The sequence below is a fragment of the Saccostrea echinata genome, unplaced genomic scaffold (genome assembly GCF_033153115.1).
Source record: "Saccostrea echinata isolate AGI-Se365-2 ecotype Australia unplaced genomic scaffold, CSIRO_AGI_Sech_v1 ptg000009l, whole genome shotgun sequence".
Taxonomy (NCBI): domain Eukaryota; kingdom Metazoa; phylum Mollusca; class Bivalvia; order Ostreida; family Ostreidae; genus Saccostrea; species Saccostrea echinata.
Genome location: NW_026889758.1, coordinates 13796328 through 13824083, shown reverse-complemented (window position 1 = coordinate 13824083; position 27756 = coordinate 13796328). Strand labels below are relative to the sequence as shown.

Below are 27756 nucleotides of genomic sequence, written 5' to 3'. Positions count from 1 at the left end.
AGAAACTTAATTTAACCTTTTTCATTAGATATGCTGTCATACGGGGGCATCAGTGTTTCACAAACACATCTTGTTTCCTATATATTCATAAGTTAAACTCTGATCCCCTACTGTGGCCTCATCCTAGCCCTGGAGGGTATTGTATCTGTACTGTTCTTGAGAAGAAGATTCTAAAACATTTCACATATATTCCCATGTAAAACTTTGATCCCCCAATGTGGCCCACCTTAACTCATATGCCATGATTTGATTAAACTAGAATCTACACTATATCAGGAAGTTAATTTTTTGGCCTAGTAGTTCAAGGGAAGAATTTTAAATGAACCAACCCCGCTTTTTATTGTTTCTGAATTATCTCCCATGAAAGAGGAAATGGCTCTTCATTTGAACAAACTTAAATTCCCATCATTCTGAGATACTTTGTGGTAAGCTTGACTGAAATGGCCTAGTAGTTCTAAGAAGAAGAATTGTGAAAAGTTTACAATGCCAACAATGACAACAGACAAGAAAAGTTCACTTGAGTTTTGGCTCAGGTGAGCTAAAAATAAATAAACAAAGCAAAAAACTTACAAACAAAACAAAACAGAGTACTCTTTTAATTTGAACTATGTTTAATTCTGATCAGAAAAAAGTAACACAAGTAACAACTTGAAATAATATAACATACATGTATTTATTACATTTTCAACAGTGAAATACTGTGATTTATTTATTGAATAAAAGTGATGTTCTCTCACAGTGTGAAAGGATACCAAAATGATATTCTTTCACAGTGTGAAAGGATATCAAAGTAAGTAAAAAATAATTTCTGACCTGTAATAAGATAAAGATAGTAACTAAACCATCTTGATAGAGACTAAAACTGCCAATTTCTTCCCAAATATGTTGCTAAAATCCATGTCACAATGTTTTCAATAACACAACTGCTAAGCTATGATGTCACAGCCTATGAGACTGTGTTGAGAAAAGACAGAGGCAAAGGAAAGATCAAAGAAAATGTAATAATTCAATGTTTTGTAATTGAATATGGAATTTATTTCACTCGTGAGACAGGATTTTTTGATATTTTCACAAGTGCGAAGCACGAGTGAAAATATTAAAAAAATCCTGTCTCACTCATGAAATAAATTCCACATCCAACTTCAAAACATTGAATATTATCCTCTATTTATTCTTTGTTTTTAGTAACAGTGAACAGCTAGCTATACAAAAAATAGTAATGTGAAGCAATTTAACACGCTCATGTTCACTGAAACAAAAATTGATGCAGAGAAAGATATTTTTAAATTTTCTATCGACTTTTATCAATTTTTATTAATTTTAAATTATTCAGATGATTAGTTTATTTTTGGTAACAATCAAAACATCACATACTGAATTAATCATTGACAACAGAATAATGTATTTAATGCAGTCTCTTAGTAAAGCAGGTTTTAGTTTTATTAAATTCAGTCATAAAAATTGTCAGAGTTTAATTTTGAAAACTATTTACAGACAAATAAAAACTCAAAAGATGCTGGACATTGTACCAGATCACACAAAATCTTTTGGTCATCAATCCATTCAGCTAAAATAAACAACATGTAATAAACACAGCACAGAAACTTAAGTTTTATGACAATAAGCAAAATCATAAAATAGAATTAAAAAGTGTTATCCAATGAACAATTATCATTAACAAAAACTGAATTATTTTGAAAAAATTTAATGTCATACAAACCTTTTTTCAGTCACATTTTTCTTTATATAAAAAAAATAAAAATAGCACTCCAAAATCTAGATACACACTCATATCCTCTAACAGTATACTACATTAAAAATGCTTGCTTCTCTGAAACTTTTGATACAACCTTGCAAAGACCTAATATTATAAATCTCAATTATCTTTCTCCAATGTTAAATTTTTAAAAAATCATACTTTTAAACATTTACATTTCAGACTTACTTAAAGATATATATGGCATATCTGAGCTAAAAAATAATAATACGAGATTGAGTGTAAAAATACATGATATATGTTATTTACGTTTAAATTAAAATTTTCACCAAACTTCACTTTTTTATAGTTAAATCGACTTCAAACTTTGTCTGTTTTTTAAATGTGGAGTTGGTAAATAAACTGGTTATTGCTAATTTTTTTAATATCTTTAAAACATGATTGATTTAAATTGTGTAATTTACAGGAAAGTCCTATCTTTATATAAAGTAATAAAACAAATAGAAAGATTGTTTTAATTTTGGTAATCTGAACTGAAAAATATGCCATATATGACTTTAACTGAGTGCATTGTACTTTAATCTCTTTCTTTCTAATCAGAGTTATTTTACTCTAGTCATGTTTCATCAACTTAACAAACAAACATAATACATCAACTTCACATCTTCATCTTTTATGGAAGAATCTTTGGTCATGATTTTCTTTTTTTAACAACCTTACTGACAGAACTCTGACCAGGATTATATTCCTCTTCCTCGCCCTCATTTTCTGAAGCGTACACTCGCTCAGGTTCAAACTTCTTCCTCTTCCTCATTCTGAGATTCTTCCTCTCCTCACTACTTTTCTCCTCATCCTCATGTATTTCAGTGTCTTTTTCTTCCTCTGAATAATTATCTTCCGAAACATCTTGGTGTGTTCTACGTTTGTAAGTATACTTGCGAGGTATTGATTTTCGAGCTTTCCTTGGTGTCCTTGAGTTACTCTGATCCGAATCTTTCTCATCATCCGTTTCGGAGTTTATCGTCTCTGAGAGATTCTCCTCCTGTCCTCTCACTTTGGCCTCGGACTCTGGCCTTGTTCGATCACTCAACTCATTTAGAAAGCTTACTGCTTCTTCTTCTAAGTTCTCTGTGCTCTCATTCAATCCATGCTTTACCTTTTTATGGCGGTTAAGATTTCCTGACAAAATTTTAAAACCTTAAACATTCTTTAGCATCTTTTCTGTAACATTTTTGATATCTGTCTCTCTACTAATTGTGGAGAATACAACATATGCCAAACTGTGATTTGTAATTATTTTCCATAACTCTGAAAATTTGTCTAAAATCTTCACCACACATCTTAAGATACATTACAAAAATTTTTTTATTGCTGTACAGGAACAAAACTACTGATATCTGATAAAAACAAACAGGCAAACACAAATTATACATATCAGTCTCTTTTCTAAATCTGTCAGATATACACAAAACAAAATTTCAGGATTGCTATAATTCAATCAAAAACAGCCTGATTTAAGTCAGATGTGTCTATAGTGCAAATTAAAATGGTCAAGTTAAATACTGGTGATGGAAGATAAATCAAAATGAAACATTGTAAGTATCATTACTGGCTATTCATCATAATTTGTCATACCTTCACTTGAGATTTATAGCATATTATATGACAAATCTCTGTGAACTTTAGCCATTCTTACGTCTAGTTTTAAATGAACCTTAAAAATATTCAAGACAAACAACAATTTTCAACTATATAATCTTGTTAGAGTTGTTTACGTTAATATCTTTGTAAAATCAAATTTAATCATTTACCATTAGACTTTAGCTTATTTGAATAAGTTCATGTACACTGTAACTGATGTAGGTTTTAGTTCTGAATTCATTTCAGATTAAAATTTTAAAGTCCTCCATACCATAGCGATATTGTGTAGTAATTTAATGGTCGGTGGAAAATAGCACAAAAATACATAATGCATTTTAAGAGAATTAAACTTACACAAAACTATCATAAGTTTTCTTAGCACCATATGGTCCATATGAAATTGCCCTGTACAGCTGTTGTATATATGTATATACTCTTAGAAAAGTAACTACAGAAGAATCTGTGACAGCAAGTGATAAATACATACCTCTGAGTGTAAAAGAGCTCCCACAGAAACATATGTAGGGTTTGGTATTGTTGTGCATGTGTAGATGGCCCTGCAGATTATGAAGACGCCCAAACTGTTTACCTTAATTTAAAAAAAAAAAAAGAACTTTATACATAATTGAAAAGGAATTAACTGTCATTTTCCCTTTTTTTAACTTTTTTTTTTTTTAATACATTTTTTAGTATATCAACTGACATATACATGTATAAGCAAATACCATTAAAACATGTTTCATTTATATCTTTGCAATTCAGCATTATGTTAAAAATAATTATTTACAATAAAATCAATTCATCTGTAGATTGGAGTACCAAAGTAGGAAGTGGCAAGCTGAAACTCATGTGTCATGGAACTGTTAAACAGGCCTACATTTCGCATCTGACAAATCCAATGTTAGAATTGGAAAAATAACAAATTTTACAGAATTTATTTGATGCATACAGCTTTTTTCTAGGAAAGATTAAGATCAGGCTTATGTCATCGTGAGTTTTGTCAGCTACAAACATTGTTGGAAATGATTTATAACCATGATAACATCTCAATCACATACATGCTTTGCACGAAAAAATATGGTCACCTAGGAATGTATAGCAATTGTTTATTCTCACCACAAAACTGGCATTCAAATGGTTTCTTTTCAGCGTGGACCACCATGTGAGCTTTAAGAGTCTGCGGCTGTGTAAAAGTCTTCCCACAAGTCTCACATTTATATTTCCGTTCAGCGTTGTGAATCAGCAAGTGGCGCTGCATGTTGGCTTTCTGATTGAAGCAGCGGCCACAATGTGGACATTCCCATGGTTTCTTGCCACTGTGTGTGTACTCATGAACTTTTAAGTGGTGCTCCTACAGAAGATCTTGGATTAATATCTGAGAAATTATTCCATCTTAATAAAATAAATTTTTTAATTTTTAAATACAGGTATATTTCCATATACAGTTGAACTATTTATCTTGAACACTGATATCTCAAATACCATGGATATGTCAAAGTGATTTGAAAGTCCAAACCACTTATTCTTTGACTATTTCACCCCTGATATCTTGAATACTCAAATATCTCGAAGTTTTTCTTATCGAGTTCAAGATAACAAAGTTTGACTGTGTGTTTGCAATATATTTTTGAGAAAAGTCCAGTTTTTGGTACAGTAAAATCCTGGTAAATCTTAGGAAAATGTGTATGTGAAATTGAGTAAAAACAATTATTATGTGATTGAATAATTCCCATCTCTCTGATTGGCTGAGATCCAACAATGTTAGAAAAATACTACATTATATTGACCTGCACGTGATCTTCCAGGTCAATATAAGGAATTATTTATTCTACATTGGACTAAAAATAGATAGGGAAATTCCAAATTGATGCAAATAGTTTTGGAAAGTTATTTCACTTGCATATGACATCCACTCATATGAACATAACATTAAGGCACATAGATTCTTGGGTGAGGGGTCGGGGAGGGGGGGGGGGTTGCAGGAGTCCTGCCCCTCTCCCCACCTTTTGAGAATGTTAAGTTTTAATTTAAATTTTAAGGATAAAAAATTTCATTGTAAGCCCCCCTCCCCTCGAAAAGTTTATGTACTTTTACATCCCACCAAATAAAATTTTGATTTGGGAGAATTCTTTTCCTTTTTTTTTTTAGGGGGGGGGGGGGGCTAGTCAAAGATTTGTTTTCAGGTACGTTGTCATTTTTTTTTTCCTTTTTAATGCCCCCTTTTTCAAAATTAATCCTATATATGTGCCTGACATTTATTTTTCTACATTGCACCTAAACTAGAATTAAAAATTTCAAAATAATACAACTGGTTTTTTAACTCCTTTTCTCTGATATTCGGCTAGTACTTCAGTAGATGTGAACAAGTAAGATGGCACGGATTGCTTAATGAGTGTGTGTCATTTAATCATTGAATCATATAATAAAACAATTATTGCTGTTTTTTGGGTCAATACGATGATTTAGCCACCTTCGAAGTACAATATTCACCTCGCCCTTCGGGCTCGGTGAATATTGTACTTCGAAGGTGTCTAAATCATCGTATTGACCTCAAAAACCAGCAATAATTGTATAATATTTAATGAGTTTATTAACCAAAATATACATATATTTATTTAATTTATAAACATGTATACTTACTTTGTAGAAATCCATCCCACATTCAGAACATATGTAAGGTCTTGCTCCCTCATGAGACAAAAGATGGTCTTTGAGCTGACTTGGATATCTAAAATATTTGTTACAGTATTTACAAACAAGGTTGGGAAAATTCCTGTGGTACCCCACGTGAAGTTTTAGTGCCCTCTGACTATCAAATTCCTCTCCACATTCAGAACATCGATTTTCCTCTCCTTTTTCATGTTTCTCTTTGTGGATTTGAAGCTCCCCAGGAAAGGCAAATCCCATTCCACAAGTGTCACACCTATGAGGATGCTGCTCAGATAAGTGGACTGCCTGATGTCTCTTTAAGTGGGATACCTGTGTAAAGCTTTTGGAACAGATGCAGCACACATGAGGCTTGATGTTGTCATGTGTTAACATGTGTGTGTTCAAATGACTCAACTGTTTGAAATATTTTCCACACACCATACACAAATGGGGTTTGATGCCATTGTGATCAAGGATATGTGTAACCAGGTTGTGTTTGGTGGTGTATGACTTCTCACACAAGTGACATTGCCAGCGTTTTTGATCACCACATTGAACTAACTGAGAGTCATCAATCCTTATATTTATTTCTAGTCTGTCTTTGTTTTCTTCCTTATCAGATTTTGACCTCTGTTCAATAGACTCATTATGGTTTTCTTTCCCTTCTTTCCTACCTTTTAGAAAAACTTTGGACTTGTCTGTAGAATTTTTGTTCTGATTGGAAGTTTGGACTACACTTTGGATCCCAGAATCCACTGTGGTAGTTCTTGCAGGAACTCCTTGCTTTTTATTTGCAATAGATATGGTTACCATGGTAGCATTATCTGTCACAGTGGTTGTCATGACAGCTGGTGCTGTTGCCTTGTTAAAACTTGGAGATGTTATTGCAAATGGTTGATGTAGCTTCTGTTTCAGTTTTTTGAGATCACTGTTGTTCAGCTGTCCTTTTTCATTCAAAACAAAGTCTCGTAGGAAGTCTAGCGGATTTGATGACACATCCTCTTCTCCCTCTCCCTCACTGTAAGAAGCATGTGGAAACTCTCCTTGATGATTTGTAGGTCTGGAAAGTTTTCTTCTAGAGTCATGGTATGGCCAGAAGTGCTGCACACCAGAGTCCATTAAGCAGACATCATCACCGTACAGAGTAGCATCACACTGGTATACGGGATCAAATGAATAATCCACAAAAGGTTTGGGGTTGTTAATCAACAACGGATAAGGCCTTGCTAGATTTCCTTTCAGTATGAATTTCACTTTGCAATTTCGAGATCTTCCTTGACTAAGATTTAGGGTATTTTGCATAGATTTATTTTGCTGTGAAGTTTGAGTGTTGTGTCCCCTGAGGTGAGACAATTTGGCAGCTACAGATTTTCTTTCATCAATTAAACCTTTGGTAGCACTCTGTTTGGTAAAATTCTCATCATGTGATCTGTAGAAGGATGGAGACAGTATCTTTTCCTTAGATGCCATGCTATCAACGGTCTCTTGACAAACTCCCAGGCCTCCTCCATCTTTGGAGTGACCTTGGATTGTCCTGCCCATAACATATGAAAGATTTTCTCCACCCTGCTGAGGGGGAAACACCTCTTCTGAAAAATGTCTTGAATGTTGCAGATAGGACAGCCCTTCTGCCAACTGGTTTAAGGTGGCTTGTTGGATTTCCTGGTGATTGTTATAGCTTCCAAAGTAAGGGCTATAACAAGAGGAGACCTTTGTCTGAATGTCTGTAACAGAACTGTGAGGGACTCCTCCCACTGCACCTAAGGCACCATGCTTTAGATGAGCAGACTGTAGTGAAGTTGAACTCAGGTCAATGCCACCAGCACTGTTGGGGACTAGTTTACTGCTTGCCAAGTTACCCAGCTGAGAAACTGCCTGTTCTTCCTTGGAAGCTTCTGGAGTGTGGGATCCAGGAAACAAAAGAGGGTGTGGATGGTTGGTGGCAGATCTGAGGCTGTCTAGATTCTGGGAGGCATCATATCGCTGATATGGAAAACCAGGTGCTTAAAAACAACCCAATAATCAGTACTTCACCTTTTGTACTGTGTATGAATCACTCTAATATGTTACATGTATTTATTGCATGAATTTTATGTTATTAGAAAACAAAAAACAAAATGCTGTTGTACCTGACTGAGAGTTGGAGAACTGACCAGGGTTGGTTAAGTAAGGGTAAGTAATGGAGGTGGGTCTCTCTTCCATGTCAGGGGAGGGGCAGAAGTTTGCTTCATGATGAAGGTATGGGAAATCTCGCCCTGGAACACTGTCCATGGTCGCATATTATCTGTAAAATGTTTACTAGTCAATGCATGCCTTACAGAGTTTAAGGTCTGAGTTTAAGGACTGAATATAAAGAGTGGTTTTTAGTTAACTTTCTCAAATTGAAGGAACCTCTATTCACTATAAATGAATAATGCATCTGAACTCTGAGAAAATCATATCATATGATGAAAGTATTGAGTTGATCTATTTCATTTTCAAAAAAGAGGAACTGTAATTCTCCTGTCAGGAAAACTGTTCAAAGACAAAAAATTTAAAAATCCGACTTTAAATAAAAATTTCTGATTCTGATAGTTGTATTTGTGTTTCAAGAAACAAAATCTACCCATGTGTGTGCATATAACAAAATACCGCTACAACCAAAGTAGAAGCCTCTCTCTCTCTCTCTCTCTTTAAAAAAAATAACTGCATTATTTGCTCATAAGTTACAGTGTAATACTAGTCTATCTTTCTTAGCTACCAAAAAGGAAAGTAAAAGTTTTTACAGTCAAGGGCGCTTTGCGTTTACTCATTCGTTACATGTCATTAATATAGAATATATGATCCGCCCCCGTTTTAATTTATTTCACAGCATTTTATACTCCTGGCTAAATTCTTCTAAGTTCTAATATATAAAAAAGCAACACATGATATCATCACTCTATTTTTAAAGTTTTTTACCTGTTTAATTTTACCTTGCAGAATTTAGAGACGTATTAAGATAGAATGGAAAGAGAGAAAGATGGCGTCACGTTCGCCATAAGATCTCCAAACACAGATCATAAAAAAATAAATGTTTGGCGAATATCATAGAGTTTTGCTAAGTTCCAGGTCATATTTCTATATATTTTAAAGAAAATCACATACATAATCGGTGATTTATATAATAATCAAAAGAATATGACTTCAGAATGCTTACCATGAAACTTGGATAGAGTGATGGGCGAAGACAAAAACTGGTTCTCCTAACTAACGATATGGAAGAAACGGAAACCAGATTTAAGAGTAGTGGTCCAACAATAAACTTATATAATCACAAATTGTTTTGATTTTCAAAATATATGTATGTTATACACCATATAAATTCCTATAATTTCAAGATAGAAGCCTCGAAATATAATTCTTAAAAATTAGAAGAACGATCTATATTTAAAAAAAAAATTGAATCGGGTTCGATATGTCGAGGATGTTTTGACAAATGGCGGGAGTATTCGTTATGTATGAATTTTGAACAATAATGAAAGAGGGGTCTGAAAGATTCAAATCCAGACATTCCCACCAGTTATTTCCCCCGCTTTTGCTATAAAAGTGGGGATATTAATTTGGGTGTGTCCGTCTGTCATATTCATTACAAGTGCACTTTAAATAGACTCTGGATGATAGATCTTTAAGTGCTTTAGCTTTTGCAATGAATATATATGATAATCCCACTGATTAAAGAAGACCCCAATTGATTTTGCTATCAAAAGATCAAAGACCATTGTCAGAAATTAATATATAGTGTATTGCTTAAAATGGGTTCCAGATATGATAACTTTAGTTCTCTTTTAGTTGGAGAAAATTTGCAAACCTTTCCTAATCGTCAAGAGCCCTGACTGTCCAATATTCAAGAAAAACCCTTCAAAAAAGAACAACAAACAAAGAAACAAAACGGTATTTCTAAATATTTGGACAGCTACAAGTAATTTAATGGGTCGTTTGTTTATAAATTAATATAAAACAAACTTATGTTAGATATATATATATATATATATATATATATATATATATATATATATATATATATATATATATATATATATATATATATATATATATGCATGTATATACATTGTTCAAGAAACGAGAATTACGTCTCTAGGAATAAACATTGTAATTTATGTTTTTAGAATGTATATTATACATGTACTTTGAGACATAACATTTTTATATAAACTCTGATGTACTACAAATTATCTACAATACTTGAACACTTAAACAATACAGGGCTGCAAAACTGACATATACATTCCTTATTTTTGAAAGCCTCTAAATCCATACGTGTAATAAGTTTATGCACTGTACTTCATTTAATGAAATGGCTCTAAGATGTATATATTTCTTAATGTTTAAGTATAAATTGCATAGTCACTTTTTTATTCAACAGAATTGTGATGTAAAAACTATACACAACTTGACCAATGCCCTTCAAAATTTGCTGTCACCACTTTAAGGGTCTTCTCTACACTGCACACTAAAGAGTTCCCATTCTGAGGTATTTTTATGCAGTTAGAAATCTGCCATAGATCTAAAATAAAAGAAATTGAAATCTACAGTGTTTAACTCAATTTGTAATCAATTTTAAAATTCTTAACATTTTGATAGGCCCAGATAAAAATGAAACTTTATTTGGATAGTAATTTCTTTCATCAATAAGTCATAATCTTTGAACATTTTCCTGGGGGTAAATGCAAGGTATCCTATGTTAAAAATGAAAGGATAAGCTCCTTTATACAATATATTTTCTAAATGTCTAAAAGCATTTTGCTTAAGTGTATATAGAGGGTTCTTATTATTAACCGTCCTCACAACGTCAGTGGTCCTGAGTCCACACGTGGTGTGGGACCCATAAAGGATTTCTTCTTTATCGGAGAGTCACTAACTGTGATCAACGGTTATCTCCCGTAAACAAAGGAATTCGGTAGTGACCAATATCTGCCCCCAAAATTAAACTTTGATGAAAAAGTATAAAATTACGTTCAAAACTCGGGGGAGGGGAGAGGAAGGTATCTGCAAACCTCAAAGCATAACATTTTTTTATCAGCCATGATGCGATATGTTAGATATGACGTCAAGGTGCATGATGAAATAAATTCAAAATTTCCATGATTTTGAGAGAAAAAGGTGTATTTTACGTCCATAATTTTATTGAAAGTCATCGAGCGCAAGTCTGCTCCAACTCGATCTTTTGAAGTATTGTGAAGATTTATAATATCTATGAAATATGTGAATATTGTGCTGGAGAAGGCTTCCTCTCTGTTAATTCTACAATCAAAATTGAACAACTTTTTGCCGTTTTGTCCATTTTTTTTAATAACGGAATATCCACATAGTTTGTGACGTCACAGAAGCAAGAACTGCCAGTAATCTAATTCTACAATATTTTTTGTTAATTCAGATTTTTTTATACAATATATATAACTGTGTACATTTCTAGAGATTTTCGAAATTTAGCTTTCATCGGGGGCAAAAATACGCCTTTACCGTATGTAGCTCTTTCTTTGGTCCTGCCACTCCCCAGGTACTGATAACTTCTGGCACTTTAATCATTAACTGAACCCTAAAGATGTACATCATTAACTGAACGATAAAGATGTACATACTGGGCTTATCTACATCTTTTTCAACATAGGGTACCAACCATATGATGACCAAAAAAAAAAAGTGTTCGAAGACCATGAAACATTAGTGAACATAAATTATCATTGTTGTTTAATTACATTTGGTTAAATACTTGATCGTGGTCTAATTTAATGTTAAGACTCTTATAACCTATTTCATATTATGTCATTTACTGTAGATTTCCGTTTACTCCATCTTACATCAAAAGGCAAGTTACTCTAACTGCATTAAACTACATGTACCATGGACTTTGAACTCTTCAGTGTGCAGTGTTTAAAGCCTCCTTAAAATATTTTTCAAAGGAAATATATACTAATAATGAAAAGTCTATATATTGTATATGATAAATAACTGTAGTTTTTAAATTGTGTATAAAGAGCCAGACATATCCCAATTTATAACAGTTAAAAAACAAAAAGGGACATGGGCCACAATGCTCACCTTAGTCATAATGGTTCTGCTGTTCTTCATAAGCAGATTTTTCCCCTATATGTATTCCTATGTAAATTTGGCTTCACTACCCACGGGGGTCATGATTTGAACAAACATAACTTAAGGATGCTTCCATATAAATAAGACTAATCATGCTTTGCAGTTCTTGAGAAGTAGACTTTTAAAGATTTTACGTATGAAAAACTTCAATCTACCATTGTGGCCTCATCCTATCCCGGGGGTCATGATTTAAAAAAAAAACTTGAATCTACACTACCTGCATCGTTGCCCTTCAGGCTTCACATGATTTGATCATGTGACAAATATTCCCACTTGTTAGTTATTTCATAAGAAAACGTAGAACGTAGAAAAGGTACACAAAGAAAAATAAAAAAAGGCATAAATTGATGGAATATGCTGGGCTCGAACTCGGAATAACCAAGTTTACATTTCATCAATCATACCAGTTTGTCATTGTTTGGATACCTCAATATCTACTATATACTCCATACAAACTCAAGATTCTCATATCTATTATATAAGAGAACTATTAATATTTAAATGTCTTTATTGTGTAATTTCAGTTTACCCATGTTTAAACTAAGATTGCATGACAAAATCGTGGTTAAAACGTATACAAGAAATCATTATTAGAGTAGGCAAAAATACCTATCAAATATGCTATGGCACTTTTTCATTATTTGTTAAACTACAACAAAAATTTATTATTTTTTGCAATATCCTCAAAAATGCATGTCTATCAAGCCTATATAATGTACACTCTATCAGTGAATGAATCTCATCTTCCGCAAAATTCATGTCACATTCTACAAATTCAGAGAGCTATATGAGGACTCCTGACCGTGTCTTAATACAATGCAGTACCTGAGGATGCTTCCGTAAAAATATGACTAATCATGGCTTTGCTGTTCTTGAGAAGAAAATTTTTAAAAGATTTTCCCTATATATTTCTATGTAAAACTTTGTAACCCAACCTTACTCCAGGGGTCATGATTTGGACAAACTTGCATCTACACTGTGTAATGAAGCTTTCACATAAGACTCATCTTTTCTTGCCAAGTGGTTCTTGTAAAAAATTTTTTAGATGCCATTAATTTTTCACTTATTTGGTTGAAATTGGTCCAGTGCTTCTTGAGAAGAAGCTGAAAATGCAAAAAAGTATACAGACAGATGGACACCGGACAAAAAGCCTTGAGCTTTCAGCTCGGGTGAGCTAAAACGGTACAAACGATTTAGGTAAATTATTATCAGTAGCTTTCAAAAATATTGGCAATAGCAAATATAAGTGTATCATATACCTATAACGGTTTAGAATGAATTGACTATGTAAAGGTTCCCTTTACTAAACTCTATTAAGTCAAATTATTGGACATTTTGGGATTATTTTCTTGGGAAATTATCTCTCTTATCAGAGAGACGTTCCACCTTAAACTTCAGAGACATCCTAGGCCTGTTCTCTGTGACTTTGATGAAGTATAAGTAATCTTAGTATTAAGGTTTTCGTTCTCGTTTCAATGTTTCTGTTTCTGTTTTTTATTTGATGTGACGCTCTTCTTTTGCTGCTGTTGAGTGATTTGACAAGGCTTCTGGTTAGCTGGTGTACTGACGGGAACCTGTTCAGCCGCCCAAGCCCTCTCTTCCTCTTCAAACTCCAGCTCAAGTTTCGCATGTTCCCTTTTAACAAGAGCTCTTAAGTCGTCCTGGATAAATTATGATGTACATTTAAAACAAGATACTATATATTCATTACTGATAAGCAAAAGTTATTAAAGTACCTATACTTTACCAACTAATGAAGATCAGAAGCCTGTTTTACAAAAGAACTTACGACTAAGACCAACAACTGTAGTTGTTTATAAAATCTTGCAAACTTCCAAATTTTTTTTAAAAAGATTAAAAGGATTTTCAAATTAATGTAATGTAACATAAAAAGATATTCCCAAAATTACATTTTTGTCCTAATCGTATGTGTTTCTTTGTGTGAATGTTGTTTAACGTCCCTCTCGAGAATTTTTCACTCATATGGAGACGCCATCACTTGCCGGTGGATGGCTGCAAATTAATACCTATACTCGGAACTCAGGGCCATTGAGCAGTGAGGGATCTTTTTCGTGCCAACACCTACTGCGACACGGGACCTCGGTTTATACGGTCTCATCCGTGCTAATCGTAAATTCTTTTGTAAAACTGGGTCCAGACTTTTAATCAACTGGTAGATTGATGAAGTTCAATGTTAAAAAATTTTCATAACACCTGGTTCAGATTATGTACTTCAGTGTTTATAAAAGAAAAGATTTTCGTATTACAAACGGTCAACTATATTCCCTAGCCAAGCGTTTCTACAAACGGTCAACTATATTCCCTAGCCAAGCGTTTCTGATCCGCTACTCTCCTCACAAACTGTTCATGAGGAAAGTAGCGAAGCCTGAAGACTACTCACTCCCCATCCGAGAAGATCTGCCAGTCTGTAACAACCTTCATCACACGCCGATTCCACGAACACGTCTCTAAAAAAAAAAAAAAAAAACATTCTCTTTCTTTTCTGAAATAGGTAATTGAGGTGATAGTACATTTCACATAGGACAATTTTAGACTTGCGTGTCGTCCTCTCTTTCGTGATTAAAAAGCACATTTTTATATTCTCCGAAACTTATCCAATATCAAAATTGTAAAAACATGTTGTTTTTTTCTGTCCATGTAACATTCAGTCCTTGTGATGGTACTAAGATATTAAGTTTTTCTATATTTTGAAAAATGTATTAAATACTCAAAATCTCTTTCCCAAGATTGAAGTCACTGTGAGAAAACACAGGGAATAGGTTTCAGAACGGTCAGTTCTGGAAATATATCATTTTCTGTAAACCTGTGTGCATTAAAAAGTATTTTATCTTAAAAACTGCTAATAACAGCGGTTTTTAATTTTAATTTTTATTATTACATTTAGACATAAACACAAAATACACTAAATACACCATCCTAAAACAGAGTGCCCAACACCAGCACTTTCCCTAGAAAGTCTAAAATACTCATTGCAAGGACTGCTTTGTGATTAAGATTTACTAGAAGTTTACTTGGGTCAATTTCTTTTTAACAAAAAAAATTAAACAACTCACCGATAATTGTCCTCGTCATCAAACTTAAATCCCCCACCGAAGACCAAGACACACAGGGGGTGATTCTGAAACAAGTAAAATCGATGTTGTATCGATGTATTCAAAACACAAAGACGCCCGGGGGCGGGGGGGGGCTGATTAGGCAGGGGATCTGGGGCCGCCTCGAGGCACCAACGGTTTCAGGGCAAAGCCCTGGTGGGGACCAACGGGGCGAAGCCCCTGAATACTCCAGGATTCCAGAGATTTAGAAGGGCAAAAGTGTCTTCTTGTAGACATTTGTACTATTTTTTGTCGTCATGATTAGTGATTAGATCTATTAAGGACATACGCAACGTACCTTACCTACTTATAATTTTCCAAGATATTCTTAATTTAAGATTACAGTGCCATCAGATGTTCGTGGACAAAAAAATCAGCATACATTACCAGGGGTTTTGAAAAGATACCAGTTGATGAAAATTCTTGTATAATTCAAAGAAAAATATACAAAAATTACTAAGCATATATTCTAAATGATTTGTTCATCCAAACTTGTTTTAGAAGAAGTGTACAAAACATATATAAACATTAAAATGTAGCACACACTTCCTTTAAGTATCGGAACTCTTCAAATCCAGGGAAAAAGACAATATAGAGTTCAAACTACGTTGCGTATGTCCTTAAACTAAGAATATTTGAAGGTCTGTGGAATCAAAGCCTAGGAGTCAAGCCCCCCCCCCCCCCCCAAACTCTTGCCTTGCAAGAATATAAAAATAAAGCCTTTTATTTATAAACCTTATCCGACAATTCATTTCTTTTCAAAGATGGAACCATGGTCTATTTTGAATTTGACAATTTGGGGGTGGGAAGGGGTGCGACCTCTTAAATTCGCCACGCACCCACACGCACACCCTCACACACACACGCAGAGAGAGAGAGAGAGAGAGAGAGATTACTTAAAAATGCTACTATTTTTTTAAGTTCACTTATTTATATCATCGCTCCCTCCGCCCATTCTTCTTTATAGTAAAAATTTTATAGAGCTGGCACTTCGTTATTAAATTTCTGGGATCGCCGTGGAATATCGGGAAAATTCATTAAAATTTCCAAAATATGAAGATGTCATGGCGATCACGTGCGTTGCTTGAGCGCGCAAACTGAGCTGTTGTGGTGTTGTTGGAGACTGTGCTGTTACGGTGAACCTACGGCGTTTTTACTTTGCATTTTCGTGTATATCAGAACTCAGAGGCACGGCGCGTACTTTGTATATGCTCAAAGTGCGCGCCGTCGCGTTCTAGGCGACCCTACAGCGTCACTTGGAGTTCTTGAGGCGCTGTAGGAGACTCTAGTGCGCGCACCTCGGCGTTCTGCTTTTTTCATGGACGCCGCGGGATCGCCGTGAGGACCAACCTTGACGTGACAGGGGTTTTACTAGCTGCCATCCCTAATTTTTTACAACAAAGAAAATCAATCGTGACATATTTTACTTGAAAGCGAAAGCTTTCACATACCGCCTCCGTCCCACTTTTCTCCAAATTGATGTACAATCTAGGCGTTTCATCAGGGACTCTGAAAGTAATTCAGTAACCAGTTTATTTAAATTCAATATCTAATTAAACATTTCACTTTTAGAGTGTATTAAAATTAGATTGATCGCCAACTTGAAAATCACACAGTATACCAAACGAAACTGAACTACCGTAACAGTAGAAGTTGATCTTCACTACAGGCACGCCTATATACATAGTAAATTCCGTGATACTATCGAACATTTGTCTTAATACTCCCCCCAAAGACCTGAACAAGAACCAGATTTATAATAGTAGTACATAATAAAACAAATAAATGAATGTGGGTAAATTACAGCACAATAAATGGGAAAGCCAATTAAATTAAGATATAATTTATTACGTAGAACTAGTTTCTTATTCGGCTTGGCCAAGATCAGGTGCCCATGTTGGTTGCAGATTAACAAAAAAATGAAGTCCAATGAAATATTTTACAAGTTCTATGTGACACTACATCCTTTTGGCAGATTGTCTGAAATTTCTGTCCATTTCTGTCAAGCGGTTAAAAAGATTTCACTCTTACTATAAGAGAGGCCCAAGTGGGCTACGGACTATACATAATCAGGCATAACATGTATCTTTATCATATTCAACTGAACAAAAAAGTATAATTCAAATATAAACTCTTCACAAAATATTGTCTGAGCAAAAATAATCACATAACTCATTTCCATTAAATTGTTACAGCATATAAAGGACATGGGTAAATTTGTTAATCTTGGAGAGTTTTTCTACTCTTAATATTTGGACATTTGAAGAAAAAATACTTTGAAGTACTTTCATTTTTTCTAAAGAAACTGTATTTGGGGATGAAAATTTCAAACTTATTTGGTAATACTCAGAAAAAAACTGTGTCAGATATTTTTTGATGGACTATTTTGAGACCTAGGGCTACGGACTATACAGAGAGTATTTTTCATTTAATGATTAGACCATAGAAAAATAGTTGCTTGTATCAGAAAATATTTGTTAAAATTATCATCTTGGAGTCTACACGTGTTTAATAGATCCTTTCATTTAGATATTAAATCAATTTATACAAAAATCCTGTAAAATTTAACAAAATAAAACAAAAACTTCCTATAAATTCCCAATACGGGTAAAATATGAATTTTCAGAATAAAATACATGTAGTACATGTCAGAATTACATGTATAATTAGTGTTTTGATAACAAAATATAGTCTATGACCATCTAAAGACCAAGAATGATCTTTAATTTAGCATCTTGGAAGGATGAATTTCATGTGAGCACTGGGGCTACAGACTATACCATTAAACATCTCTATTGTGGACAATCATCTTAAAGAAAATTAAATTTTGGGCATTTTTTTTTTATTTATTTGGTTTTCTATAACAGTTCACACCACTTAGTTTGAGTATTTATAATACATGTATCATGTTTAAAGATCAATTGTCTAATGTACTGTGTACTTTCAATGCCAAATGAAATTCCAGTTCAACTAATTAAAGCATTATTGGTGTTCAAACTATGATGAATAAAAGCAACAGAAGGTGTAATTAAATCAAGGCATGATTTTTTTTTCGGGGGCGGTGGGGGGGGGGGGGGGGGGAAGGGGAATGGGGGGTGTTACAGATTATATTGCTTTATATTTTTTTTTTTTCTATTTTATTTTAATGTATTACAAACAGCTCAAGTTGGTCATTCAAAAGGTGTATCAGTATATAATTTATGATCATGATCATATTCAATAAAAAAATTACAAAACATGATTGACCATTTGAAGTAAAAAAAAAAATTAATAATACAATATTTATCCATAAAGATTTTTTTTTCATTTCAAATTTTACAATTCAGTGACAAGTAGATTGGGTGGTGCAATTATAAGAGTGAAGGTCTCACTTTGTACTTAATTGAAAAGTAAGGAGTTGATCCTTATGTTTTGGGATCAAATCCCACATCCATGGGATGTTAAGACTGGTTGATGAGAACTACTAAACCATTTAAGCCCATTTTGCAGTAGATACAGGCAGGAAAAATATCTTGCTAATACAGAAGTACAGTTGTATGGTCTGTAAATTTGCTTAATTTATTTGTAGAGTCTGTAGCCCTTTTGTAAGTAGGATAAAAGTGGCCAAATATTCTTTTAAAATATTCCAATGCTAATTATTCGAAATGGATTGATAGTATGTATCAAAAGAAGGAAAACTTTATCATGTATATTTAGAAATATGTTGTGACCACAAACATAGCAGGACAGACTACAGAAGCAAGCCTTTATTTGAAAAATGTTAATTTTCAGACACTTTTTCTTTAATCATAGTGGTATTTGTATTTAAAAACATTGCATTTGTTCAAATACACATATTATTGTATTGTAGTTATTGTATCAATAATGTATATGACTTTTTCTGGACGTTATTATATTGGGGCTACGGACTATACAAGGCTACGGACACCAATCATTCTTCTATAACTTCTTTTGGTGTTAGCGCAAAAGCTATTCATTACTGTTTTTTTACTTCACTGGTAACTGTGAAAATATTAAACAAGAGCATGATAAATTATACATTCTTTTGTTGAACACAGACTATAATGAAATATGGGGCTACGGACTATACAAAATATTAAACCAGTATGGAAAAAAAATACAAAATGTACACACATTTTACCATATAACCACTATATTTTTCTCATAGTGCTTTTCTTCTTAAGTAAAATAAAAAGTTTTAAACACATTATATTTGCTAGAAATTATATTTTGCTAGAAATTACGCATTTATTCAAACGTTGATGAATCTTAAATTATATAACAAAGGTATATCTGTACAAATTTATTCATAATTTCCACAATTTTTATCCATTTTCTTTTCTGTAAAAAATAAACTTAACCAGAATGATTTCTCTGTAATAATGTATATCTATTTTGGAATGTTTCATTCAAAATAATTTTAAATAACCATTTTTTATAATGTAAAAAATCAAGTGCAACAGCATAACGCTTTAAAAATTATGAATCTTTGACTTTATTCTGTTGATTTTTCAAAGATGCAGATACTATATATATGATATTATATATCAATGGAAAGCTCTCATTCTGATCTTTGCAATGCAACAAAAGACATCTAGATTAGATGTAACTGTAAAGAGTTATATCTATATAACATCATTCAGGTGGAAATGGGCACATGATCTTGGCCAAGCCGTATTTTAAAATAAATGTTTCTGAATCTTGGAGCAAAAAATGGGGTTATATTAATAAAACAAGATAAAGTATACCAAAATCCAATTATAAAACGCGTACCTGCTGGTGATCCTCGCAAATGGCTGGACCTTTAGCGAGGTTCCCAAAATAATAAGCAGATCACACTTATCAAAGTCCTGTCAACATTTGTATTAACAAAATCAGGAGAAGCAACACATATCTCAATAATTTGCAACTTTACAGAATATCATTAACATTTTATAATTTGAGATTGAATCTCTACCAGAATGATATTCTCCTCAAACGATAAGTTAATGTCCTGAAATTGTACCTGTTCTACAAGCTCCGAAAACCTCTTTGGCAGTTGCTCTCCAAAAAAGACTGTATCTGTTAATAATAAAAAGCAATAACTTCAATTGCCATTGACATTTCAAGTTTCACAGGTCCTTCTTCTTCCGGGGGGGGGGGGGGGGTCAGTACACGAATGTACTAGTCTACATAGGCCCTTGGCATGACCCTGAACTCAGCTGGGGGGAAATGAGGTTGTTAGAGGGCTAATGCTCATTATAGACATAAAAACCGTTTTCCTGTACAGGAATAGAGAAGAATTTTTGAAGATTTCATCAATTTTGTCAGTTTTGGTCCCATCCCTCAGGCCCCAGGGGACAGGCAACATGATATTTACAATTTTTATTCCACTTTACCTATAAACCTATTTTAATTTTAAAGATGAAGGTCACAGATATGTTTAATTAATGATTAATATTTAATGTTTACCTGGTTTTATAGTCCCAGTGCATCCATTTACAGTGCATTTTGGAATTCCATCTTTCCTTAAAACATCTAGAAATACATATAAAAAGGGTAATCTCAAATAAAGTTATTATAATATATCCTCTATTAAAATATTACAAATTGTTGAATTAAATTTGCGTATTGTTTAGAGGACCTTTTATCCACTTGTGTGAATATTCTGAGGAGCAGTTCAAACAGTGCCCAACTCTGTTCGACCCGTGTGCTTCCATCATTAAATCAGGATCAATCCCTGCAGTCCGCTCCAGGGCATCAATATTCTGTAATGATTGATCCATCCATTGTTTAATGATTAAATTAATAAAAATATATGTTGTGTTTATGGCATTAAACGTACATGTACTGAATATGTAATGCCCAAGTACAAGAGACGGAAGGCACCTTCAGGCGCGGATCCAGTTTCCCTGAAAAATTTTACTAATATGGAGACACCACCACTTGCCGGTGGAGGGCTGCAAATTTATACCTATACTCAGCACTTATAGCCATTGAGCAGGGAGAGATCTTTTTCGTGCCAGCTCCTACTGCGACACGGGACCTCGGTTTATACCATCTCATCCGAAGGACCAGTCTCCACGTCCTACAGTGGATTCGAACCCGCGACGGAAGGTTCAGCTCCTTACTACGCGACTCCAGAGCAGACGCTCTAACCACTGCGCACGCAGGCGGCCCTACCTGTGTGTAATGCTGTATAGTGGAATTTAGAGTATCTATGTGTAATGCTGTATAGTGGAATTATCGTACATGCATCTTACCTGTGTGTAATGCTGTATATATTGTAATTTAAAGTATCTATGTGCAATGCTGTATAGTGGAAACCAACGTACCTGTATGTAATGCTGTATAGTGGAATTTAACGTACCTGTGTGAAATGAAATATGCGGAGATAACGAACAGTATTCGAGCTCAAAAGTCCATTAAACATTACAAAATAGGAGCAGAGCAAACACGGACCTCTAAGACATCAGAGGTGGGATCAGGTGCCATGGAGGAGTGAGCATCCCCTCCCGACCGGTCACACCCGCCGTGTGCTCCTTGTCACGATCGGGAAATAACGGAAATTCCGTCGACAAATCAGTGTGTAAATAATGGCCTAACAATAAGTATGAAAAAAAGTCAGTCAGCATTTGACTCAATGAAAAATTATATTTGCTGACAAGGTCATAGTAACGACCATAGAACTTATGAAATGATGACTTAAAACGAGACTGCTGATATTCTTGTTTCATCAATTTGTTTGTTAATAATTTACCTCGTTTTAGAAATTGTTCATACATGTACGTAGAGCATGCTCTTGCGTATCGAATCAACTGAGAGATATAAACCCCGTATGCAGGTGTAATGCTTTATAGTGGAATTTAGCGTACCTGTATGTAATGCTGTGTTATAGTGGAATTTAACGTACCTGTTTGTAATGCTGTGTTATAGTGGAATTTAACGTACCTGTGTGTAATGCTGTATAGTGGAAATTAACGTACCTGTGTGTTAGGCTGTATAGTGGAAATCAACGTACCTGTATGTAATGCTGTTTAGTGGAATTTAGCGTACCTGTGTGTAATGCTTTATAGTGGAAATTAACGTACCTGTGTGTTAGGCTGTATAGTGGAATTCAACGTACCTGTATGTAATGCTGTAGAGTGGAAATTAACGTACCTTGTGAGTAATGCTGTATAGTGGAAATTAACGTACCTGTATGTATTGCTGTATAGTGGAATTTAACGTACCTGTGTGTAATGACGGAGTAGTAATCCTTTCTCTGATAGCATTCTGATGAAGTAGTGACATGGCGTAGGCTGAAGCACAAAAATTCTCCATACTCTTATATTGTCCTTTTACAGCGTTTGGTTCAATTCAAAAGTTTATTTATTTATTTTTTTTTTTTTGACATTATAGACCTATCGACGTTGCAGAATCTCTTCTGCATTTAGCATTTTTAATTCTAATAGTACATGTATAAGTTAATAGAAGCTGATGAAAAACTTACTTTGAAATTTCCTAACAGCATTTCTTTCCTAACTGTAAAATATGGAACTGGGTTTTCCTTAAATAAACAATAAAATAAATTGTAAATCTCAAAGGTATGTTATTATTCTCATTGAAAGTTGTCAACTCTCTCTCTCTCTCTCTCTCTCTCTCTCTCTCTCCTGAGACTGACCTTGAAGTAATCGATGGAGAAGACAGCCTGAGGGTTTGGAAGATTGAACTTTTCCAGATTATCATACAGTCCCGTCTTTGGAGATCGAAAGTCAGGAATGCCAGCAGCTAGAACATCATGATTTACAGTATATACGTACCCCTAGTAATGAAGTTAGTGATATGATGAAACTACATCATTATTAATTGAGAATAAAGAATTTTTCAGTGGCATATCCTGACCTACATATGTACATAATGTATGCCCATGCAGGCACTGGCTTCACTCCATCCTTATAACATCAAGGGTCCTTTGTCCGCCCGTGGTCCTGGGACGACCACATGTGGACTCAGGACCCCTGAAGTTGTGAGCTTCATTCAAAGAAAGAAAAAAAAATACAAAGACATCAAATTGTTTACTTGTGTATATTTTTCGTGCGATGTCGATATGCTTTCTGTAAGGTCTATATACTTCAACTTCAACGTGGATACTCGCGAAAATCCAATAAGGACATTTACTAGCGAGGATTTACAGTCAGGAATGCCAGGAGCTAGAGGACATTTACACAATAAGGACATTTACTAGCGAGGATTTAGGGTCAGGAGTGCCAGGAGCTAGAGGACATTTACACAATAAGGACATTTACTAGCGAGGATTTAGGGTCAGGAATGCCAGGAGCTAGAGGACATTTACACAATAAGGACATTTACTAGCGAGGATCTAGAGTTTATTCCTCTCATGATGAATATTAAGCCTATCTTCTGTGTTTATAATTCAGCAGCTTATGGAAACTTCAAAGTTTACAACATATACATTGATTAATCTAAAATTTCACGCAAAAAATAATGATCCCATCTGCTTTTAAGCATTAAGCATGCATTAATAAGGTGTCCGTCATCCATTCATCTGTATTTCCTTCTGGCTGTAAACATTTTTTTTTCAAAATCCTTCTCCTTCTAAAGTTTTGGTCCGTACTCAAGTAGACGATACTAAATGCATAATTTTTTATTTTTCACAAACGGTATTGCCATGATTCTAAAAATAGATACATCTTTGAAATTCTTTCAAAACGCTACACCTCCTACCGTGCAGTTTTGGCTTAATTTTAATAAGATTTGTTACACGAGTAGACAACACTAAGATATTAATTCTGAGCATTGTTTTTTTATCTAGACAAACGTGTTGCCAGGGTTACTAAAATTAGAATTTAAAAAACGCTACCACTCCTACAGTTTTAGTCTGATTAGACCTTTTACACATATTAAAGTAGACTCTTTAGTATACGTACATACCAGTAGAGCCGTGGTCGTGTCAGAGACTTCTAGTTTTTCTTTTCTTAATGTTTTACTTATTGACATTATCAATTGGGGTGGGTGGAGTTTAAATCTATCGGATATTACCATAATAAATATGCATGAAAAACGATGACCGAGGATTATTTTCAAACAATGCAATACCTTTCTTTTTTTTTGGGACTTCATGATCTTTGGTCTTAAATGTTTGAATAGAATTAAAAGTAGTTTTCTAAAGGTACTAGATCGTAGATTTTATGTTTATTGCAGGGATATATTTTCAGATATGTACAGGTTGTTTAAATTCTTTTTATTTTATGCTAACAATTGAAAGGGCCAGTAGAATCTGCAATCCAGGCATGTGTAATAAACTCAGAAAAGTGATCATCTACCATCTACCTATAGAAATTAACTGGAAGGAATCGTCAATGTGGAGATTCATTCCCCAGAGATGCTGCAGAAATAGACCAGAAAAGAATTGACATGTAGAGATTCCGGTCCCTGCCATTGTGATGCTTCAGAACTAAACTGGAAATGAACTTACATGTAGAGATTCTGGCCCCTGCCATTGTGATGCTACAGAACTAAACCGGAAATGAATTTACATGTAGAGATTCCGGCCCCTGTCATTGTGATGCTTCAGAACAACCGGAAATGAACTTACATGTAGAGATTCCGGCCCCTGCCATTGTAATGATATTTTTAGCCTTTCCTTCTGAAATCAGTTTTGCTATTCCTTCAATGTCAACCGTAGATAACACTTGTTTTGGTGGAGGTCGTAGTCCGAGGGCTTTGGCAAAATATTCTTTCAAATATTCCTGATCTATATGCACATTCAAAGACAGAAAAAGAGACAGAGCTACAAAAATGGCTTTCCTTCGAAAATTTTAAACTAGAATGTCTTTTTATATTCTTCAGATGTTGATATTGATTATTTTACTTTTATGAAAAGAATTTAAATCATATGCGTGTTGTGATGCAAAAAGGGTCACATACCCTTAGTCCATTCTTTTTCGGGTACCTGAAAATTACATATTGTTACTTCTTAAATTCATATACTTTTAACATTTTGATGAATAAATCAGTCCTTTAAATACTGTTAAATGATTTACCTTTTCTTGGTTTTCCCGACTGGTCGCCAGATTGGAATCAGCATGTTTGCCATCGTCCTCTTTATCTACAAGTAGCCATTTATTGGGCAAATTATTCAACCAGTTGATGTTTGTGTCATGTTGTAAATTTTGTATTGACCTGTTGACTGCCATCCGGTAAATTCAAAATTTACAACACGACATTTGTGTAAAATTTCCAACTCGAGTTCAATCAACCTGCAGAAATCAAAACTGGCTATTTGCAATCGAGTATATAAGGAAAAACATTGGTTTCAATGTATGAAACTTTCTCTATCTCTCTCTCCCAAGTATATTTTCATTTTTCATCTGACTCTCAGTTACATGTATGTCCTGAATTTCCGATAAATTTAGAACTTTTGATATTCTGCTGTCTTATATGCGCAGATCTAAGAGAGTAGGGGTCTGGACCCTCCCACTCGACCCCCTGGAATTTTCAAAGTTATTAAATTTATACAGTAAAGAAAACAAAAGATCATCTTTGACAACAACAACAACAACCCCCGCAAAGGGAACACAGACAGTAACCTGGTAAGTTGGTAAAGAGATTCCCACCGAATAGGTTTTTTGAGGTTGGTGAAGTTATTAAAAATTTCTGAGTCAAAGTTTTATTTTGAGTGGATGTACGGGTGGACCTCTCCTGGAAAAAATTCCAGAGTCCAAGCATTTTTAACTTTTAAAACATAGTTTCAAAAGTCGGCCAATATAAAATTCGTAAAATATTTCAGCAACAAGTAATTAATATATGTTCGATTTCAACATGAAATTTAGTCATTCTAATCACAATCAAAGAAAAATTTACATAAATATTGTGAAGAATCTTGTCCATATGGGGATCCTACTTTAATATTGTGACATTATGGATTTTATGGATAATTGTTTTAGAATCTTAGAGTGGATCCATACAAATCCCACACAAACACTGACGTCACAATGACTTACTTTCCGATACACAGGTATAAGTAATATGTATGTAAAAGATACTTTACCAAGCATAGGCTCTAACAGGCATGTAAAGTACATATTAATCGATATTGTCGTTTTTAAATCGCAAAAAAGCCTTTATAGATAATTTTATAGAATGAATAACAGTTTGTGAACAATACATATTTCAATTAATTTACAATGTATGTACATATTGATTATACTTACCATTAGCGACAATTTTTAAATCTGTCATCACTGAGAATTAAATTTGAATCCGAATGACGACAAACAACGAGGAAGATTTCCTCCCTATCTATAATGATAAGGACTGCTCAAATATCGCAGGTCGTTCTGTGACTCACTCTATAAATGGATTTTCCCATCTTTAAAAGATTAATTTTTTGCTTTCTTTTGTTTGTTCGTTTTTTTTTTAAGTTTAAATCCGTAAAATTAAATGCGATCATATATTGTTCAGTATTGATGCATATATTGGAGGTGTATTTTCGTCGTCAAAAGTAAACCAATGTGTGTCATAAAATCCAGACACGTTGTCCTGCTTCGTTGCTGTTTACAAACAACCTGTCACTTCTAATTATAATGAATTCCGATCCCGATCTTCAAAAGATTATTTTGTATATATATGTGAATACATTTAGGCCTATTTTACTTTCAAAATACGTTGACATCGAAATCCGATTACTATCGAGACTTACGAAAATCATTTGTGATAAACTTTGTTTTAGCTTAATTTATCGTAAATAATTTCAAAATGCTACTCCTTTCAGAGATTTCAGACTGGTCCTTTTTAGCTACTAGAATTTTTTAAATTATGCATAAAAATTCCGTTTATTGTAATTTTAAAATGATGCTCCACTCTATCTCCTTTAAAGGGAAACTCATATGTATAGGTGTATACATTGTATTTCTATTCTTATTCATGAAAAATTTAAAAATGAAATTCAAACGTAAGCTCTTGGTTAATCATAAAGGCACCTGAAGCGTGGAACCACCCCCCCCCCCCCAACTAACTAATAAAATAAAAGGAGTCTATGGCCAATTTTTAAACCTTAACAAAAGTACAGACCAATTGCACAGAATGGCATACAGATAGAAATGATGAAAAAATCACATATTTTCTAGAAAATAAAGTCTCTTAATATTTGTTAGTTAGTTGGGCGGGGGGGGGGGGGTGTCTACACTTCAGGTGCCTGTGATCTCATTCGTCTGTTAGTCTGCCGATACAAAAACTTTAACATTGGTCATAACTTTTGGTTGATAAGAGAAGATAGGCCTTTTATATTTTTTTTTTGTGCATTACCTGTGATTGGACCTTTCCAATGTTTTATTTCTGTATTTTTTTTGCCCTTGCGGTTTAACATTCTTTTCAATAATATTAACCTTGGTTGTATGTTTTGCACCTGAAGAGACAGAGCTTTCATATTTTTACATGTGTATTGCTTATGACAAGACCTTTCCAATTATACTATTTGTTGACTTCATTACCTGACTATACATCCTCATCCTGAAGTTTGAT

General features: G+C 33.9%; 1 protein-coding gene across 1 annotated transcript; it reads right to left on the bottom strand.

The window, feature by feature from the left end:
- Nucleotides 1-1370: 1370 nt before the first annotated feature.
- LOC133182453 (uncharacterized) lies at nt 1371-24978 on the bottom strand. Its single transcript, XM_061317302.1, has 17 exons — nt 24830-24978; nt 22895-23001; nt 22724-22780; nt 22464-22532; nt 20876-20999; nt 20704-20769; nt 20258-20313; nt 20026-20102; nt 16704-16761; nt 15214-15278; nt 14541-14607; nt 13615-13800; nt 8137-8287; nt 5999-8010; nt 4475-4709; nt 3846-3947; nt 1371-2896 (listed from the first exon to the last, which is right to left on the bottom strand). The coding sequence occupies exons 1-17, from the start codon at nt 24852-24854 to the stop codon at nt 2409-2411; spliced, it is 3945 nt and encodes a 1314-aa protein (XP_061173286.1). The 5' UTR covers nt 24855-24978; the 3' UTR covers nt 1371-2408.
- Between the last annotated feature and the right edge of the window lie 2778 nt (nt 24979-27756).

What these genes read in the sequence shown, in the direction of transcription:
- LOC133182453 (XM_061317302.1), bottom strand. Translation starts at nt 24,854, where the DNA reads ATGGCAGGGGCCGGAATCTCTACAT. An exon ending in TTTCGGAGCTTGTAGAACAG is followed by an intron (nt 20,103 to 20,257) that starts GTACAATTTCAG and finishes AAATGTTGACAG; the next exon opens with GACTTTGATAAGTGTGATCT. An exon ending in AGAAAAGTGGGACGGAGGCG is followed by an intron (nt 15,279 to 16,703) that starts GTATGTGAAAGC and finishes TACTTGTTTCAG; the next exon opens with AATCACCCCCTGTGTGTCTT.